The sequence below is a fragment of the Cucumis melo genome, chromosome 3, assembly GCF_025177605.1.
Source record: "Cucumis melo cultivar AY chromosome 3, USDA_Cmelo_AY_1.0, whole genome shotgun sequence".
NCBI lineage: Eukaryota > Viridiplantae > Streptophyta > Magnoliopsida > Cucurbitales > Cucurbitaceae > Cucumis > Cucumis melo.
The window spans coordinates 30,008,197-30,028,215 of record NC_066859.1 but is presented as its reverse complement, the minus strand read 5'-3'; the positions used below and the strand labels follow the sequence as shown (position 1 = coordinate 30,028,215).

Sequence of the window (20,019 nt, the reverse complement as noted above, 5' to 3'; positions counted from 1 at the left end):
AATTTCTTTTAATTTTGTTGAATCCAAGATATAATTATAAATTGGATTATTGACCCAACCACCTTAACTTTGTGAGCAAGAGATTAGAGTTCAAGATAATTAAATCATGTATATTGTTTATTATTGTTATTGTTTAAATTGAAGAGCAAAGCCACATATAAATAATGAATAATGGTTCCAAATCATATCTATAAAACCACCGAACATGTCGTCATCATCAAATCTCACTGAAAATCAATTAAATGATAGCAACCCTAAATGAACTATATTGTTGTCCCATATATCATATTTGCATTAAATGTGACATTTAATCATTACCATCAAAATCTCAAAAAATAAAATAAAAATGAAAATATCAATTTCTCTCTCTGTCTTTTTTTTTCTTAAGAAAATAAATATTAACAATAACAATATTTTACGTGAGTGATAAATTGGTATATGTTAATATGTTATTTTATATGTTTAATCAATATCAATTAAATAATATCTCGTATAAATAGTATATATATTGATAGTGTTAATTTACATTAGTTACGTAATTAATATACCAATCACAGCTTTATTTGTTATTGAAATAATTTTTTAGAAAAATAACCAAATATTAATAATTACTACTATTGAATATTACAAAATTTAAATTATTAATATCAATGCCCATTAATATTTTTACTTCAATATAATATATATATTCCCATAAAAACTTGAGAGAATCGAATCTAGTTCTATTTATAGATGAGATCTCAATAATTGGATATTTTTTTATTAAGATATAACAGAGAAATTTTTAAAAAAGATAAAGGGAGTTGAATTATTTACTCATTTGCAAATTCAAACAAATCAAATCTCCTTATCAATTTGGAAGTGGAAAAAGGGAGGTAATACTACAGAAAATTACTATTACTACTACTACTACTACTACTATTATTATTATTATTATTATTATTATTGTGAATTTCAGAAATGACAAAATAGTTATTAAAAAATAATTAAGCACTAAGAAATGTATGAAAGCAATTATAAAAGAATCTACAAAAATACAAAAATAGAGGTTGGGTCATTTTCAATAATCTTCGGAAAGCAGATAGATAAGGAGTTGGCGTATTTGATTGAAGACGACGTTGATGGAAAAGACACCTAAAACTTCTTCTCCCCATTCCTAAAGATCTCTTTCTTATGTATATAATTCAAAAATTATTAGATAGATACAATGAGTTGGGCATAGTTCAATTTAACATCAAAATTTTGAGGTTAAATGTTTCCTTCTCCCCATATATTGTAATAATAATAACGATGATGATTCTTCAATTTTATTCTTGAGAAAATTTATTTATGAATTTTCTTTTATATAGTTTTTGTTTTTGTTATATCCATACTATCATATATAAATTTTAGAAGATAAAAAAAAATAATTATATTTTAGAAAATAAAATATAATATCTTAATTATAAATGTTAAAAGAAAGTGACTTTGTTACGAAAATTTTATCTAACAATAAAGACTATTCGTGAGATTTAACAATGATTAAAATTATAGTATCTAAAATTATAAACAGCCAAATTTTTAAAAATTATATGGATCAAACTTATATTAAAAAAAAAACTCACAATTTTCTTTAGATGAAAAAGAGAACAAACGTAGATTTTCGTGATTTATGAGGTTTTAACTTTGTATTCAAACCTATGCTTTAGAATGTAATGATAGCATAGCGAGAGACTTTTTTTCATGATTTTTTTTTTATATGTAAAGAAAAGATCGAAAATTAAAAGCATAGAAAGAAAAAAAGACAGATAGAAAAATGGATATTTTCAAATATTGCATAGTAAACTAAAATATTTACAAAATACAAAAATCTCAATACATTTAATAGATATTAATAGATTTATCCGTATCTATTATTATAAAATATTTGTTATAATTTGTAAATATTTTCAACAATTCTTCAATAATTTTTCTAAAAGAATTTTGACTTTTCACACTAAAAAGAAGTCTAATTAATTAACAAAGATAGAGGATATCCTTCTAAGTTCTATCATTCATTCCAGTGGTTCCCACAACTCCCCAACTTAAACTACTTTCTAGATATTATATTTTAAGGGTAACTAAATGTTAAATGATTTATTGTTTAAAATCTCAGTAATTGGACCATTTTTTTTTTTCTATAATGGATTAAATTTTACATGTTAAAGGAAGCAATGAAAATAACAAAAGTTAGAAAAGAGGAAGAGAGCAAAAATTGAGTATGAATAAATGAATACATATAAATCAATGTTTATTGCACGAGCGTGACAAAAAATAAAAGAACTAAAAGAAAAAGACAGAGAGAGAGAGAGAGAGGAAGATGATATGTAGAGGAGGAAATGAAAAAAGAGATATAGTAGTACATTTCAATATCTTTAATATGGTCCATTTATCTGCCCTTCCAATTTGATGATGGACCATTTTCAGAAACAATACAAAATCAAATTAGTGGACCAAAATGTCTCTTGCGAGTGGACGACATTTAATCCGATGATACATTATATAATAATAATAAAAAGAAGAAAAATGGTTAAAAATGATAAATTTGATAAAATATTTACAACAAATGACAGAATTTTAGATTCTAAGAGTAATAATAAAAAGTCTATTAATATTTGGATGGAGTCCAAAATTTTATTATATATTTTGAATATGATTTATTTTAAATGTTCATAATAATAATAATTTTATTTTATATTTTTCGGAATAATAATTCAATATATATATATATAGATCAAATATTCATTTTATTTTTTGGACAGTAGCATATAAATTCTATATGTGTTGTACTTTGAAAAATAAAATCATTTTGCTACACATTTTTAGGTAGTTTTTTTTTTTAAAAAAATTTATTGCAAGAGTAATGCTTTTGAAAGTAAAAACTAATTTGAAATTTTTTTTTATAATTTAGAATTTTTTTTTTAAAAAAAAACGAAATAGAAAAGGAGATATTTTCGCTTTGTTTGGACTTTGAGACATATCGGATTTTTTATTTTTCTTTCTTTTGGTTAAGGACATTTATCAATTAACTTTTACTTAGTTTGGAATGAGATGTTAGAATTACTATTTTATTAAGCATTTAATGAAATAAGACATAAAACAGAAGGTTGGATTTATGCTATAAAACATTATGCTTTCCTACAAGTATCATTAATAGTTAATAGAAACCTAACTTTGGATAACAAACCGACCATTGATATTACGAGCCATAGCAACGTGTATTCCTATTTTTAGTTTTAGTTTTGTTTGCATGTGGTAATATAATTTTACAACTCTAGAGACTCGTTTAGAAACTATCAAAGGAATTAGAAATAATAATGTTTCAATTTTGTTTTTGGGTTATTGCCTTTTGAATATATTATATTTTCTTTAGAGATTCTTCTTCAGAGTTACTACAAATAAGATAAAGCAGAAGAAAAAATAGAGACAATATTTGAGTGAAGAAATAAGGAAAGAATTATATTCATAGAGAGTATAAAATGATTCAATTGACTCCTTTTTCCTTCTTTAGGTAATTACACTGTTTTAATTGATTCATAGCTTCCATATCAAGTAATTTACTTTTAAATGCTTTTTCTTTGGGTTGGCCAACTAACCCACCTAAACCTAATTAATCTTGTTGTTCAACACATCACCCAACTCCAATCAATCTTTGTTACCTTTACTACATACATGCCTGCCATGCCTATTAGAGTTAAAAGATTGTGGTATTAATTAAATTTTCTATCTACACATTGATATTTCATCGACACGGTCACATTACAAAACATCGAAAATAAACAACCAAATGCTATTTAATGCAAACATTATATAAATAATAAACACGCTAAATTGTTTAAAAGCTAATTGGAGTATCACTCAATTGACTAAAACACTTTGTAATTTTATTGAAGTTTGTAGTTTCTAATTCATGCTCAAAATATTTCTCCGAGAAAAGTAATATCGCAGTTATTTTGTACAAGAACGTTTGACTTGTAACTTATGCAGATTTTAACATATGGATAAAAGCTTAATGCCTCGTACTAAGATGTAATTTTGATTAAATTCTTCCGATCAAGATGTTAAACTAGGAAAAAAGATGCCAATTGTTAAAAAGGGACCAATAAGAAAGGAAAAGTAATGTACAATAAAAAGCATGCAAACAACAATTTGGCTGCCAAAGTTAACAAATTAGGTTTAAGCAAACTAAATACTCGCCTATAATTATTGCTTCCATCCAAGCGTTTTTAAGTTTTGTTAACTACAAAATCTTAAAAGTTCTTAAACCCAAGCAAATTAACAAAAAAAAAAAGGTTTTCAAAATTGTTTTTGTTTTTGAAACTCAGCTAACAACTCAACTAAATTGCAAGTTATCATAGATTTAGAAAACAAATTGATTACCCAACAAAGAAAATTATTGAAGTATTTAGATAGAAAATATAAAAATCATGGTAAAAAAGTTGCAACAAACCAAACATAATTTTCAAAAACTAATTAGATAGCAAGAGACTATAAAACACACCTAAATAGCACACTTATCGATTCTCAAATAAAAGAATGCACGTATTGTTCTCAATATAAGATCATAGTTTCCAACAGGTGAATGATCGAGTACGAGAACTAATCCCTAAAGAAAGAGGGGAAACTTGTAGGAGTGTCACCTACTGAATATCAGCCTATACACGAGAAAGTAATTAGTAAGGAAGAAGTTAAAGAGAGAGACTTGCAAAAGAGGGGAATAAAATGAGCTGGATCTACGGTATGAGTCTGTGTTCTTTGGATCGGATTTTTTCATGTGCTATACAAATATCTAGTTAACTACTTGATCTTTCATATAGTTATCACCATCCACTAGTTCTAACCTACATTCAAAGTGTTTCACCACATAAGAACAACAATGTACTTTATTTTTGTCTCTTCTCTTCTTACTCTGAATAGATTCCTAACCTGTTAAGAAAAAGAAAAATCAGGGATAGGATGACAAAGATCCTTATCAAAAATCACATTAAATTGAAAAGTATAAGTTGTTGGGTTAGTCTCATGAGCACAATCAGTTAATACTTGTGGGGATTATACAAGACTTAAAACTTGTGACCTACCTACTATCTAAGGGCTCATAATAATATAGATTATCATGTAAATCACGTCATAAAACATATGTTCGATATAAACTAAACAACACTTTACATACTTATTACGAACCCATTGTTACAACTTGGAAGCATGGTTGACATTGGTTAACACAATGACTTCTTTTTCAACTAGTTCCAATAAGAATTGTCAGAGTATCACTATACTAATAAAATACTATCTACAGCCTATATATGAAAATTATCTATATTCATAATCTAATTATTTATAGCAGAATCATATATTACATAGAAAAATCGATCCAAACTTTACTAAAACTTGAAAAGGGACTGTAAACCTCATATTTCTAAAAGGCAAAACATAAGGGGTGAAAATGTGGCATAGGATGCCTTCTCGTGTACAAATTACTATTGCCCCACTAAAGCAATTATAACCAGGCACAAATGTATATGTAGGCTATGTTAGCTTCTATGCACCCACCATAGACAATCCCTAAAAAAAACAGATGGCTCACTTACATTTTACCGAGTGTTTTCTACAGTTATGTTTTTTACAACATCAACGTTCAAACAATCCAGACCCTCAATTTTGATTCCTTATGTTCCATCTGGTTCCCCTCACCTATACCATTAAATCAACCTCCAGTTTCTCTAAGGAAGCAGTGTGTTCATTAGAAACCATGAAATTCAACTAGTTTAGATACTATTATTAATCACAAAGATAATCAAAACCCAAGAAGGGAAATGCTCACCAGATTAGCTATCTTCTTGTGATTCAGAATAAACCAAGATTTATAAACTGTATACTATGCACCTTTTGAAAGCTCATCTTTCCTCACCCAAATCATTTTAACATCCTTCTGTTTACGAGGACCCCGACGATCAAGATTCCGATGATATCTGAAATTCCGATTGCCTTGACTGCTACTACCTCTGTCAACACCATTATTCGTCCCTCTTTTAATTTCCAAACTCACTGAAATAAGACTTAATTTGTTTTCCATCTCCTTCATCTCATGAGCGTAGCCAGTTTTCTCAGGTCCACGTTGACTCCCAGTCCCCTTCTTTTCATCAATTTTTCTTGCCCTAACATTTTTCTTCCCATTCTGCACCCCAACCTCACATTCCTTCTCCCAGACTTCCTCCTTCAAGTTCTCCTCGGGTGTTGGTGACGTCTTATCCATCTTTCCCTTTTGTGCCCCACGTTTCTTCTTGCGACCCTTCTTTTCCTTCTTCTTATCTCTCTCAATTGGAGGAACAGGCAGCTCAGGCTCGCGTTCATCCTCAATCTTCTTGCACGTCTCGTTCACATTCTGCGGATTACTCACCGGTACAGCTCGATAATACATCCGAACCTTCTCACGCCCATTCCTGCTCCAAGAAGAAGCATTTCTTCGTGGCTTCCGGACCACCGGCTTCTGATCATCCTTCTTCTCAGGTTCCGTCCGCGGAACCTTCTGTTGCCGTTCTTCTAGCTCAAGCTGTTTCAAATCTTCCTTCTCCTTGTGCTCTCGCTCGTTTTCTTTAAGCCACCGTTCTCGAAGATCAAGAATAGTGACATAGTTGGAGGGCCGAGATGGAATCCGGGTCCGGCCCCACTCTTCCATTGGTAAATGGAAACGGATTCTCTAAAGAACTGTTGCCTTTTTACATCAATCAGTAGAAAATCGAATCAGTGAAGAAGAAAAGACAAGTTCGTGGAAGTAAATTCTTTATTCGGCCAATAGGACCGTTTTGGAGTTGGAAAATGGAACGGACTGCAACCATTTTTCCAATGGAATTTTGTTGCCTGAAGAAGAATGTACGGCCTTGGCTCCAATCCGAACCGATTCCCCGATTCTTACGCAAAAGAAAGATTAAGCATGAAACTAACCCAACACTATTTTTTATTTAACCCTACATTTAACACTAATCTGTTCTGCCTAAGCATAGACATTTTTGCTATATTTTCTAAAGAAACTTATTAAATATTAGAATTCAACCATACATAGATTACCTCAACTGAAATTCCACTGTACTAATAATCAATAAAATTCTTAGAAGCACTATTTCACAAATGATATTTACATCCCCAAACTTATATAGTAAATACAATTTATATACTTACGTAAGTTTGAAATCTCAATTATTAAATTATTAATTTTGAAAATTTAAAGATGTAATTTCAATTATTACTATACTTGTTATAAAATTACATCTAAACTTTGTATATTATTTTGTATAATGATCTATCTAATAATACTTTGGGTTGATATATTAGCAACTATCTCTTTTGTTAAATATAATAATTTCATAACATACTATCTAAGAGAAAGAATAACAAAATATCACTATGGATACACAGCTATGAAAAAAATTAACTACTAGCAGAATTTTAAGTATAAAATTAAATTTCCACCCTATATATTATACAGAAAGAAAAACAAACATTGAAATGCCATTAAAAAAAGGTATTTGCTTAAAAAAGAGTCAAATATTTTTATTTTATAATCTTTCTAGAAACTTTGTTTTTCGATATTTCCATAAACATTTTATTTATTCCTAAAGCCACGTCGGTATTACGCGTTTAGCACACTTGCCACCAAAACAATTTGAAAATAAATAGATATCATACAAAGCGTAAAGGACCCATCCTCTTGTAACTTACAAAAGTTAATTTTAATATTAAGTGACCATTAGACCAGCTCCCAGACTCCCAATTTGAGTGATTTTTCATCCCAACTCATAAGTAATTTTTATTTAAAATGCTCTAAAAATTCTCTCGAGAACAGGACCAAGGTTGCAAAGGATCTAGAATTCACATATTCTATACACAACTATAAAACCATCCTAAACTTGTAATGTATCAAATATTAGATTCTCACACTTGACGCTCAGCCAGCTCCATGCTTGGGATGCCTGAAGCTCCAAATTAATTTTCCTCAGCTTTCGGTGGTCCTTTCCATTTGAAGTTGTCTGCATAGGACTTCGGCTGCACAAGATTAAAAAACAAGAGAAGCCTATAATCAGTCAAAGAACAAGTAGGACTGGCTCATCACTCTGACCGGCCCTGTCAAAGAAAAGGACCAAAGCACAATAGAAAAGAATACAGTGTTCAAAGAAATTCCTAAAGTTATAATCCTGTAGAAAATATAGTAATTAGACTCATAATTTATCAATGATAGAATCTATCATTAATATATTATATTGCAAAAATTGTTTTATCATTGATTTTATCATAAGAATCTATCCATGATAAGCGATAGATTTTCCTATATCTGTAATCTTTTAAAAATGTTATTATGTACTTAATTATTATCTCTAAAGTTGCTACCTTTATAATAACTTTAAAGTTAGAGAACATTGGGATGGCTACCCCAGGCATCTCGATAAAGTTTTATGTATTTTAAAGGTTTAGCGTTGAACTATATGATTTAAAACCAAGGGAGTATTTTTTTCCCAAAGTGTTGGGGTAACAATTAATTCTTTCTAATTATTGCAATGATCTTTGTTACTTCCAGTTCCATCAAATTCTTTAATTATAGTTTTATTTTAAATTTTTTATTTGTGCGTGGTTCAAGAGAGGTGCACAAAATATGGATGCACGTCAAATCATATTCTTACTTTTAACATCTGGTAGTTTGCGAATTTGCCCGATAACATTTTATAGAAATGATACAATTTCTCGTGATGTTTGGATCATCTAGGAAAGTGCATAGGTGTTATTTATAAACTGGACAAACCATATAGGTTAATCTGTAAATTCCTTTCCAGTTCATTCGAAATGGTCACAAAAACAACGTGGCTGTTGAAGAAAGAAGCTGGAGCTTTTTGGCCAATAACATGCTGAGAATATTGAAAGGGGCATCATGAAAGAGTAATTTCAGGAATTAATCAACAATAAATTTACCTTAAGAATTGGTGTCTGGCGCTTCTTAACCTACAATAGGAATTCTCAAGACAGTTAGCGACCAGATTTCAGAACATAAATTTGTTTCTGTACCAGTCTTATGTAAAAGGAAGTCTCAAAAACTGTATCAATTGCAAATGATAAGAAAATTTCAGTGTAACCTCGTATTGCCAGCCATGCTTTTCAGCAAACCTCATTGCAGCTTCTGCACTATCAAAAGTAAGGGATGCCTCGCCGACATTAGCATAAGGGTCTCCTGTGGATGTCCATCCCATCAAGGGATTTTCCCACCTAAACAAATGGGGCCAGATCAGAAAAGGCGATTGATCCACAACATCTAGAATAGCTATGGGAAAATGGAACCAATATTCAGCAAGCTTGCTTGTTAATAATTGCTTCAGATTTAAATTATCTTGAAAAGGCATGAGAACAAAACCCGAAACCCATTTGAGCAAGTGATGAATGATTTGCCGCAAGGAAAAAAATGGTACATGACTAATATAAAATCATGTGTAATGGAAGGAATGGAAACAAAAATAATATAAAATATGTATCTGTTGGTATCCGACAAAGATTAAGTGAACAGAGAAGTCAGCCCGGGATTTGCAATTGAGGAATCATACTTGTGTGTGGAGAGAAAATTAATTTTCCATTTCCCAACTTTCCCAGAGCCTTGTTGCGTGGCGGTTCTAGCAGGTGAGTAGATTATAACCTGCAATGCATAAAGGAGAATCCAATCAGTTCATCCATAAACTCAAATACTGACAGTAACAGCATTATAACATTATAATACCAGTTCCTTCATTATAATTTGTTAGTATACTTATACCAATCAGAAGCGAGGACATTATAAAGCATTGCAGTACAAGAAAGAGAAATTACAGTATCAATTGTTGTCTCTCCCTCAACTTCCCAACTCTTTCTATTTCTAAACGCTCCTAATAATGAAGGAACGCGCTTAATGCAACAAAAGCATGCTAAACTCCTATGGTCGAGAATCACACATGAGAACAAAAAATGAAAGACCTCGCAATCTCTTACTGCAATTGAGATATAATTCCATGTTTATTTAACACGATATCACAGACACCCATGAAACTCATTCAGCAAAGTTTTCCTCAGAAAGGACAACTTTTACTCTAATCTGACTGTCATATTTAGCTCTCTAAGATTCTTCAAAATCAACCATACAACAGAACTTGAATTCAATAAAATTTCGTCCAATATATCTAAAACTAAACAAAACAGACAGCAACTAATTTCACCGTTAGAAATGCATACCCGACGATTGAGATGCTCTTCAGGAATGCCGGACGCTAAGCCGACCTCCCCTGGCTTGAACTCAACCAAGGAGTCGGAAGAAAGCAATCGTGTACAATGAACAAAAGCTGATAGCTTCGAACGATCGAAATTGTACCTACGCAGCAGAGAGTTCGCCATCTTTACGACGAGATTCCTCTATTCCCATCACATTTTCTTCCCAATGGTTTATAAAATTTGCATTCAATTGCAAGAAAACGCGAAGCTTCCAGAAAATGCTATCCTCTTAAATCCTTTTCAACGAATAGCAACGCCACGTCTACAATTTCAAGAACATTCGAAAAAGAAACTTGCTCCAAGGTGCTTAGATAAGAACAAAATATGGAATGTTAAAAGAAACAATAAAATATAAGTTAGTAATTATTATGCTAGTTAACTGTGTATCGCAGTGTGGAGTAGGGCTTGTCCATCGTAGGGATTCTTCCAACAGAAGAATACGGTCGGAATCGAATGGAATCTAACTCCGAAACCGACGAGAATCTACTCAAAGATGCGTTTGCCGACGGCGTGTAAACCTTGCAAAAACTCGTCGATTGCAATACGTTGGCGTCAGAGAGACAAAATTTGACCGTGTATGTTAGCGACGAAGCGTGATGATGTGATGTATGTCTTTATGTGAATCAGAAACATGGAGCTAAGGAGATCGTTTGGACTGGTTCTCGAAGGGTTGCCATCAACCGGCTGTGCATATTCTCGGCTTCTTAGTATGACTTTGTCCGGTTTCGATAAGAAAACGCCAATTGCAACTTAGTTTACATCGCTCCAGTTGGCAAAATGTATTTCTTTTTGTCGTATTATGTTTCGTACATGCATCGTGTTTGTCGTAGATCCTATATCTCTTCACGATTTTGGAAGCTGCGCCAAGGAGTAGTAACAATGGCACCAAGGGAGGAAGAAGACTCAAGGATCCAGAAGCTCGAATCAGCATGTTCGGATTTGAAAATCCTCCTTCGAGCGTCGACGGAATTGAACGAAAGCCTGGAGAGGATGGAGAAGAACATAGATTCAATCGACGAATCGCTCACGACAGCGTCGAGAAGCATATTACCTCTACAATCTTTGGCGATGACGACAAAAGCCCTCGAAACGAGAATCAACCGGGCAGCTTCGCCTGCTCTCAATCTCCTTGATACTTTTAAGCGATCCGAATTTCTCCAACGCAAGATTCTCGCGATCTTTGCCAACTTATCGGTGGAAAAATCGCCGGAAGAACGCCTGAAGAAGCTGATCAAACTAGTGAACTGTGTGGATAGGCTGAATGCAGCCATAAGCGTGATTAGCCAAGAGGGGGAATCGGTGATCCAGAAACTCCAAGAAGTGGTGGAGTTCTTGAGCAGGACGAAGGCTGCTGATCCACAGCGGACACACAGACTGAAAGAGACGATGATCACACTCAAAGCTCTTTACGAAACTGAAATTGATGACATGAAGTTTGAGGGATTGCTTGACGAATCTCTGCTGAATCTGCAAGATGAATTTGAAAACATATTAAAGAATCTAAAGCATCAAAGAAAACCGAAGTTCGAAGATGGTGATGGAGAAAAGGAAGGTGAAACCGTGGGGTCTGAGATGGGAAGCGAGTTGGAGATCGAAGCTGCTAAACGAATTGCTGAAACTCTAACCGCTAACGATTGTTTGGATATTTGCATCAACATTTACGTCAAGGTAAGTAACCATTTATTTGACTAAAAAAAAATAATCATAAGTAAAAATATCAATTTACTTTCAATTTTGTGGTTGTTCATTATAATCAAAGTAAATAGTTTACAAGTCATAATTCATAATTGGAGACTATAATAACCATCACGACTGCAACATTATGTCAAAACCGGCTTCTTCTCCAACGAGATTGAAATTAGAAGTTTATGATTTGACTGATAATAATTTATAAATAAAATACTGAATGAAAAAATGCAACAAATTCTATAACTATCGTTGTTCTATAAATCAGGTTAGATACAGAAGAGCAGCTACAGCATTGATGCGGCTCAATCCAGTCTATCTCAAAACTTACACTCCAGAAGAAATTGACAAAATGGAGTGGGAAAAATTGGAGACCGCAATTTCACTATGGATTGAACATTTCAAGGTGGCAGCTACGAGCGTGTTGATTTCTGAGAAGAAGCTTTGTAACCAGGTTTTAGGCTCAATCATGGACGGACTGATGTGGCCTGAATGCTTCGTCAAGATCGCAGACAAAATCATGACTGTCTTCTTCCGGTTTGGGGAAGGCGTTGCCAGAAGCACCAAAGAGCCGCAGAAACTGTTCAAGCTCTTGGACATGTTCGACTCCATGGAAAAACTCGACTCTGAATTCTCTGAGGCATTTAGCGGTGAAGCCGGCGCCGAAATCCGTACACGATACAGAGAGCTTGAGAAGCTACTCGTGCACGCATCTAGCAAAGTTTTTTGGGACTTCGGGCTTCAAATCGAGGGAAATTCAGACGGATTTCCCCCTCCAAAAGACGGATCGGTTCCTAAACTAGTCCGTTACGCCGTCAACTACCTCAAGTTCCTTGCAAGCGACAACTACAGTTCCGCCATGGCTAAAGTTCTCCAAATACAAAAATCATGGAAGGGCGGATTTCTCTCAAAATTGGAAGCCGAGGAGAATTTGCTTAAGGACGCCTTCTCCAACGTGATGGAAGCCCTACAAAGAAACGTCGAATCCAAAAAATCGCGCTATAGAGACAAAATCCTACCGCATATCTTCTCAATGAACACATACTGGTACATCTACATGCGGATCCGAAACACAGAACTAGGAAGGTTGCTAGGAGAACAGTATATGAGAAAGAATTACAAAGCAGTAGCAGAAGAATCGGCTTACACTTATCAAATGCTATGTTGGGAGCCTCTGCTTTCGGTAATGGACATGGAAGACATGCGATTACAGAACACGGAAACGGTGGAAGCTTTAGCGAAAACAAAAATGGAATCATTCGTGAAGGCACTGAGAGAATTTTCACAGAAACATAGAGCGACGTACTCCATTCCAGATATGGACTTGCGGGAGCAGTTGAAGGAGGCAACTCTGAAGATGATACTCCCGGCTTATACGGAGTTTTTCAATATGCACTCGGCTTTGTTGCCGGGAATCGGGAAGTATTATGTGGGCCTTGAGACGATCCATGATTTTGTAGGCCGGGCCTTTGAGTTCGAAGGTGGGAGTGGGCCTGGGTCGGGTGGCAAGTTGAAGCGAAGGGGCTCAATGGATCGGATGGCTGAGATTGGGTCAGATGGACCAATAATGGCCGTTGGATTGAGATAACTAAGAGATTGCTATGTGCTGCTTTGGTGACCACGCAAAGGATTCCGATGTTTGTAGGGAACCTGGTGGAAAATTTGAAATATTCTTTGGTCCATAGATTTTAAAGAAATTTGCCCCAAAGGAAAAAGGGAAAGTTGTATGTTTTATTGTCACGTAATATGGTCAAATGAAATAAAATTTCATAAAATCAAAACATATATTTGACTATTGATATGAGGTCAAAATAAAATATCCTATAATTTTTTTTTCTTTGAAATCTAATGACATTATCCAATAACTTTTAAACTTTGAGAATTTATATTATTTTTTGAGTAACATTTAGGTACATTTGAACATGTATTTTATTTTATCCGCGGTATGTTAAACTGAAAAATGGTTTTCTCAAATATAGTTAATCAATATTAAGATTTTTTTTTTTGTTATATTTATAAATATTTTTAGAATGTTTGTTATTTAAAATAATTTTTCAAAATTTTTAAAGGGATAGAGGTTATATTTTTTAAGAAAAATTCCAAAAATGTTTTAAGAAAAAATATACTTTATCATGTGGCAGAGATTGATATAAAGTATCATCTATATGAATAATTTTCTTATATTTTAAAAACTTGGTTCCATGGAGAAAAGGATACTTTCATCTTTAAAAATTGTGAAAAAAATGAAGACATAACAAATCATTTGTAACTGTGGAAGAATTTGACATTTTTGTTTACCATTTGACAAATCAATTGTGTTTACAATGAAAAATGCAATTAATTGGATAATTTTTGTTCAAAGATTGGACCAACTCGTAGGACACTCGTAAACAAATTTGAGTCGGCAAGATTGGTTACCTCTGAGAATCTCTCAAGGCATCTTCGATTCAATAGAATAATTCCTTACTCCTATAACGAATCTTCGAGTTTGCCTCCATTTCTTTTTCTTCCAGACTTGCTCTTCCCTCACGCTCAGGAAACCCCATCTAGTAGTTTATTTGGTTAGTTTCATTGGGAAAATCCAGGACCGATTTTTTTTCAGAGAAAATCTATTTGTAGAGCTGCAAACATGGCGAATCTTAGCTCCGATTATGACGAAATGGGTTCCTTCTCCTTCACTGACTTCCCGGAAGATGTTCAGTTATGCATTCTCTCCTTCCTCTCTCCTTCCGATATAGCGACTTTCTCTTGCACATCGAAGAGATTCGTTTCTCTCTGCAGGAATGATCGGAAACTGTGGTTTACCATGTGCGATCGGAAATGGGGATCCAAGACTCAGATCAAGAATTGGGGAAAAGGGAAAATCACTTACAGGTTACTCTATAAAACTCTTCACCAGTGGGAGAATTTGATTGGTTTTTGGCGCCGGAGTGGTTCGTCGACCACCAGCGTCACATCGCCGCCGTTGGTGTTCTTCGAATGGGGCCCCGATTTTCTTGCTGGGTCTAGGGTTTCTCCTTCGAAAAACGGTACTTACGATGTATTTAAGTCTCCATTTTTATGGATGACACTCTCTTCAGCAGGTCAAGCTATGAGTTTTATCGACCTGGATGGCCGCTCTGAGTTGGCCGGGAAGTTTGCGAATTTAGGAGAATCCGACCTCTCCGATTCCGATTTGATTCCTATCGATCTGAGCTTCATGGGGAAAAATCATTTTGTCATTGAGGAAAATTTGGCATTTCCTTATCCAACTTCCCCAGAACGAAGCAAAAAAGGATTCCGCCGAAGTTCAAGTTCAGCCAATTTACTGGCGGAAGACGGTGCAGCCGCCGTAACCGATGTGAGCAGAGTGGAAAGTGGCTCGCCGGGAAGCTTACCCGACCGATTAATGTCAGAAATTTATCAGCATTTTGCTAATAGAACCAGTCCGGGAGGGGATAGAGCCTCAAGGAGGCAACGGAGGAGGGAGAGGGAAAGGCTTGGAAAGAGGAAGTGGGAACCAGAGCATTTCGTTAAAATTGTCAATTGCTCACCCACACCATTACGGCCATTACAGGGCTTATGGAAGGTGTTGTCTCCCTCCCTTACCTCCTTGTGTTTATGTACTCTTTTGGAACAGTTCTATTTTTTTGTTTTTCTGGGGAAATTTTGAGGTTCCAAGAGCTTTCTACTTCTTTGAACTAGCTTGATATACACAATACAACAAAATATTAAAAACAAACATTGCTATACAAACTTGAGAATTTAATGGGTGGAAAACATACAAACCATTCGATTTCAGAAAATGTTGAGGTTCGATTGAGATTTCTATGACTCTGTAGCTAATGTGATGTTTGTTAAGCTCTGGTTATCTGTATCTTCTGAGTATTAGTATCAGAAGATTTACATTTTTGTTAACTTAGTAGCTCAGCTGAATAGGGAAATATGCCCCTGTTTTATGCAAGCTGAAATAAGTTGTTAAAGAATCATTCTCAATCATTTATTGTCGAGGTTAGAAGTCGAGCAGCTTCATTGCATCTGTGTTCATTTTGATTTCCATTCTTGGGAGTGGTAACAAAGTGATGGTTTAGTTATGTGGGATGATATAGCATGGATTCCTATTTGATCCTGCAGGGAATCAGTGAGGATTTGAGCATGGATTTCTATCTTGTTGTCTATGATGACATTGGTGGCATTGCATGTCGGAAAGTTGGGGACTCGTCCGAACGCCTCTCTAGTTATGCTCCTGTGTTTTGGACATCCAATACTTCATTCTTGGAAGCTCCATTTTCTGTGGAGGAAGAAAATTTGCACGACTGCCGAATACATGTTCAGCCTCTAGCGGCCAATGACATTGATGAGCTAGTGCCTTCAATTGAAAATAAAAATATTTCTCGCATTCTTTGCGTCAACTCGAGTTATGATCTAGTCCTACCAGACCTGGCTGGAAGTACTCCAAATCCTCGGAATGTGGAGGGAAGAATTTGGCAGTACAGTAATGGGACTTTCGGGTTTGGTTTCCTTAGAGATAATTTTATTATAGACCTGAAACACCTTGCTCGAAATGGTTCTATCATGGATACTGTGGAATAATGTATTTGTTGATTCTTCTTTTAATTAAAAATGTAGCCATTTGATGAATTCTTTGGCCAAGCATAATCTTTATGCAATGTACAGACTGATTGTGAATCATTCATATGTCAAAAGCTCACAGATACAATGTTCTCTCCCTCTCTCTCTCTTGTGTAAACCTTAAGGAATGTGGTTAGAAACATGTTATCTGCCTTTTTAAGATATACAAATTTGAGCCAACCTTCCAGAATAAGGATTTCTAAACGAAATAAAAGGGAAGGCTTAGCATATACTTCCTATTCTTTGTCAGATTTGAGAGAATCCTATTGAGTTCTTAAGCTTTCGTATTTACAGTTCTACCTTGTTATCATGGTATGAACCCAATTTAGAATATAAACCATAAAAAGAAAATTCTGATTACAGAAATGACGAATGTACTTATAATAATAAGTATCCATTGGAATTGATAGGAATATGATTCAAATCTACAAACATGCCACACTTCTTTTAAGACGAAAGATGGTGAAAATCAAACAGATCTTGGCATCTGTTTGAGCATGTTATTTGAATATTTGGGAAACAGACAGGCCAAAAACACACTTTTAACACGAAACGCAATGGATGCCAGTACTTCTCTTAGTGTACAGCCTTTGATTCTGATAAAGCTTGATTCTGAAAAATCAGGCTTCTGAAGCCACCACCTCTCCGCCATTGATTTTCTCCTTTGCTGTTATCTTTTCATGGTCTCCCTCAAGTTGACTCAAGTTTCCTTTCTCTTTGATTAGTTGGATATGGTGGTGCTTGCAGTAAAGTCGCCCCTCATGAGCAATATAGTTCGAAGGGCTGATCGTGCATCCTCCATGGCAGCATTTGAAACAACTTTTATGGTATGGAATTCCGTTCACAGTAACCTTGAAACGTAGACCATTTACAGAGGTTGGATTTTCTCGTTCAGTTAATAAAATGAAATGCAGGAAGCAGAAAAGAAAACTTTTGTATATTGTTGTTACCTTTTCTGTTGGATAAACAGTGTTGTCACAGCCAAGACACTTATCTCTGGTTCCTCCAAACATGCTAGCAACCTTGTTTGCTGTCGGTTTCTGTTGATGTATTTTCAAGATCAATGGTAGAATTAGAAGAATTACATCAGCTGTAACAGGCTCAAGTACAAGCAAACAGGGAATTACCTCGCTATCAATCGGTTTCTCTGGCTTTACGATCTTTGGCGTTCCTAAAAACACACACAAAATAGAAAACAAGAAAAAAGAAAAAACCAAAATGATTCAGTTATCAACAGAAACCGAAAATGAAAAATCTGAGAAATCAGATCCATCCATCCAACAGAACTTATAATTTGTACCTTCAAAGCTTTTGTCAAGACTGCCAGTCCTCTTAAAAATCTGATCAAAGTGTGGCCTACAATAAAGCACTCCCTCAAAGGAATTGTAGTTGCTGAGCTGAAAACAGATCAACGACATCAGTTTCAAAGTTCCATTTCCCTCATCAGTCACAAACAAAAAAATAAGGGGGGTGGAACCATTGGTTTCACCTTCAGAGTGCCTTTGCAATGGTGGCATCTGAAACAGGCTTTGTGGTAGATGCGGTTATCAGCGGTCAGCTTGTCGACAAGATACACGGTTTTTTCACAAGCCATACATTTCTGGGTTGTGCCTGCAAAAGCCATGGTTTTGGAGTGTTGTTCACTACAAGAACGAAGATCTATTCTTGTCTGTGGAGGCTTCAATGGAAGAAGTGAGCTTTAATTTAGAAGAATGGAGAGATGAAGCAGAGGATATATAGATGATTAATGTCAGTGGGGAAGCAAACAATCATTTCGTTGGATCTTGGGAGCAGACCCAACAACTTGTTTCTTTGATAAAATGTCTCAACCTGTAGCTGTCTTGAAATCAAATCACTAAAAAATTAATTAAAGAGAAAGAAATCTCAAATTGAATCATGAGAGGTACGTGGACAATAACTTTTTAATTAGTAGTCGTTGATGATAATTTAAAAAGTAAAATACATTCACTTAATATTGATTATTATTTTAGAAATGGTTTTAAAACTTTTAATTTAATGTTGATAAAATATTGTATATTGGTTTTTGAAACGTTATATGTTCCCAACTAAAACCTGTATTCTTATTTTTGGGAATAATTTATGCATTGCGCGGAAGATCCTGAGAAACGAAGTCATAGGCACGTAGGTTCAGGGCCAGACCAACTACTCCAAGAGCACTCATCCATAAACCAGTTACTGGTACAAATAACATAAAGAAATGTAACCAACGTTTATTGGAAAAAGCAACCCCAAAGATTTGGGACCAAAAGCGGTTAGCAGTGACCATTGAATAAGTTTCTTCAACTTGAGTTGGGTTAAAAGCACGGAATGTATTTGCACCATCCCCATCCTCAAATAAGGTATTTTCTACGGTAGCACCATGAATAGCGCATAGCAGAGCAGCGCCCAATACACCCGCAACTCCCATCATATGAAATGGGTTCAATGTCCAATTATGAAACCCTTGGAAAAATAGGATGAATCGAAATATAGCTGCTACACCAAAACTAGGCGCAAAGAACCAACCAGACTGACCTAGTGAAATTATACGTGGGGGGACCCTACAGGCTTGCGTTTTAAGTTATTTTTATGATTCTTGTTAAAAGAATACCGTACAAATAATAGGCAGAAACAAAATTGTTGAATCCATTTCAAATTGAATTATGAGGAGTAGACGGACAAGCCTAAATTATGTGAAAATTATTATGGTTTACGTATTTGTGTCAAGCCCTATTAACTCGTACACGCAATTATTCACTGCCTTCTATACTTTGTTTCTACTCAAGATAATTTGTAGAAGTTGTCAACATATTATTAATGAGCTACGTTGGATTTGTGCCAAATTCTTTTGATTTAATTCTTTGCCTTTTGGTTTGTGTATGTCATAACAAAAACAATTTAAAGTTTTCTAAAGTTCAACCATTATTGAGTCGGAAACCGAAACGTTAACAATTGGGGATGGTAATTGGTAATGATGCTTGGATTGACAAGGTATTTCAAAGTTTTCATATGATAGGAACGTTTTCTAGCTAACCAAGAAAATTGAGAGGCAACCAAAATTTAGACAAAACGTGTTTGTTTTAACTCATTAAGAAGTATACATTATTAGCTAATTTGTGCAATTCAAATCTTAATGTGACGTTTCATCTTATATTATTTTAGAAAATTTGTCAAAGAAAAGAAAGAATAATAATGGAGGAGTGATAAAAGGGCAGAGGTTGAAGCTCTGTTTTTCCTTTAAAAAACAGAAAGAAAGAATGAAGAAGATGGGATTTGCTGTAAAGGAAAGAAGAAATCGAGAGGGACCATAAGTTTGAAAAGGAAACACTTTTAGTTACCTAATGGCTCAGATTCAGCAGGTGGCCTGCCTGCCTCCCAACTTCGAAAAGCTTATTTTCTCCATCATTACAGCGACACCTTTCTTCATTT

At 34.4% G+C, this 20,019-nt stretch overlaps 5 protein-coding genes across 6 annotated transcripts; 2 read left to right on the top strand and 3 right to left on the bottom strand.

The window, feature by feature from the left end:
* Nucleotides 1-4,539: 4,539 nt before the first annotated feature.
* Nucleotides 4,540-7,091, bottom strand: LOC103487826 (uncharacterized). 2 transcript variants are annotated; one of them, XM_008446314.3, is made up of 3 exons: nt 5,840-7,091; nt 5,607-5,738; nt 4,540-4,944 (listed from the first exon to the last, which is right to left on the bottom strand). In XM_008446314.3, the coding sequence occupies exon 1, from the start codon at nt 6,692-6,694 to the stop codon at nt 5,894-5,896; it is 801 nt and encodes a 266-aa protein (XP_008444536.1). In that variant the 5' UTR covers nt 6,695-7,091; the 3' UTR covers nt 4,540-4,944; nt 5,607-5,738; nt 5,840-5,893. The 2 variants fall into 2 exon arrangements, with proteins under 2 accessions (XP_008444536.1, XP_008444535.1); XM_008446313.3 differs by lacking the exon at nt 5,607-5,738 and having other exon boundaries at nt 5,840-7,087.
* A 586-nt stretch (nt 7,092-7,677) lies between these two features.
* LOC103487828 (NADH dehydrogenase [ubiquinone] iron-sulfur protein 4, mitochondrial-like) lies at nt 7,678-10,416 on the bottom strand. The gene is made up of 5 exons (XM_008446316.3): nt 10,258-10,416; nt 9,600-9,688; nt 9,138-9,267; nt 8,977-9,006; nt 7,678-8,058 (listed from the first exon to the last, which is right to left on the bottom strand). The coding sequence occupies exons 1-5, from the start codon at nt 10,414-10,416 to the stop codon at nt 7,999-8,001; spliced, it is 468 nt and encodes a 155-aa protein (XP_008444538.1). The 3' UTR covers nt 7,678-7,998.
* A 654-nt stretch (nt 10,417-11,070) lies between these two features.
* LOC103487827 (exocyst complex component EXO70I-like) lies at nt 11,071-13,852 on the top strand. Its single transcript, XM_008446315.3, has 2 exons — nt 11,071-11,961; nt 12,248-13,852. The coding sequence occupies exons 1-2, from the start codon at nt 11,071-11,073 to the stop codon at nt 13,565-13,567; spliced, it is 2,211 nt and encodes a 736-aa protein (XP_008444537.1). The 3' UTR covers nt 13,568-13,852.
* Nucleotides 13,853-14,321: 469 nt separating this feature from the next.
* Nucleotides 14,322-16,687, top strand: LOC103487829 (F-box protein At3g12350). Its single transcript, XM_008446317.3, has 2 exons — nt 14,322-15,547; nt 16,093-16,687. The coding sequence occupies exons 1-2, from the start codon at nt 14,609-14,611 to the stop codon at nt 16,549-16,551; spliced, it is 1,398 nt and encodes a 465-aa protein (XP_008444539.1). The 5' UTR covers nt 14,322-14,608; the 3' UTR covers nt 16,552-16,687.
* Nucleotides 16,688-16,947: 260 nt separating this feature from the next.
* LOC103487830 (LIM domain-containing protein WLIM1) lies at nt 16,948-19,901 on the bottom strand. The gene is made up of 5 exons (XM_008446318.3): nt 18,080-19,901; nt 17,891-17,987; nt 17,718-17,761; nt 17,541-17,630; nt 16,948-17,441 (listed from the first exon to the last, which is right to left on the bottom strand). The coding sequence occupies exons 1-5, from the start codon at nt 18,212-18,214 to the stop codon at nt 17,211-17,213; spliced, it is 597 nt and encodes a 198-aa protein (XP_008444540.1). The 5' UTR covers nt 18,215-19,901; the 3' UTR covers nt 16,948-17,210.
* Between the last annotated feature and the right edge of the window lie 118 nt (nt 19,902-20,019).

Bases quoted from the DNA above. Each gene is read 5' to 3' on its own strand.
- LOC103487830 (XM_008446318.3), bottom strand. From the start codon at position 18,214: ATGGCTTTTGCAGGCACAACCCAGAAATGTATGGCTTGTGAAAAAACC. The intron at 17,762-17,890 runs GTACAAATTATA...GTGTGTTTTTAG, and splicing joins TCTTGACAAAAGCTTTGAAG to GAACGCCAAAGATCGTAAAG. The intron at 17,442-17,540 runs GTAACAACAATA...CTACGTTTCAAG, and splicing joins CTGTTTATCCAACAGAAAAG to GTTACTGTGAACGGAATTCC.
- LOC103487826 (XM_008446314.3), bottom strand. From the start codon at position 6,694: ATGGAAGAGTGGGGCCGGACCCGGATTCCATCTCGGCCCTCCAACTAT.
- LOC103487828 (XM_008446316.3), bottom strand. From the start codon at position 10,416: ATGGCGAACTCTCTGCTGCGTAGGTACAATTTCGATCGTTCGAAGCTA. The intron at 9,268-9,599 runs GTATGATTCCTC...CCATTTGTTTAG, and splicing joins AATTTTCTCTCCACACACAA to GTGGGAAAATCCCTTGATGG. The intron at 9,007-9,137 runs GTTACACTGAAA...TTCCTATTGTAG, and splicing joins AGCATGGCTGGCAATACGAG to GTTAAGAAGCGCCAGACACC.
- LOC103487829 (XM_008446317.3), top strand. From the start codon at position 14,609: ATGGCGAATCTTAGCTCCGATTATGACGAAATGGGTTCCTTCTCCTTC. The intron at 15,548-16,092 runs GTGTTGTCTCCC...TTGATCCTGCAG, and splicing joins CATTACAGGGCTTATGGAAG to GGAATCAGTGAGGATTTGAG.
- LOC103487827 (XM_008446315.3), top strand. From the start codon at position 11,071: ATGTATTTCTTTTTGTCGTATTATGTTTCGTACATGCATCGTGTTTGT. The intron at 11,962-12,247 runs GTAAGTAACCAT...TCTATAAATCAG, and splicing joins GCATCAACATTTACGTCAAG to GTTAGATACAGAAGAGCAGC.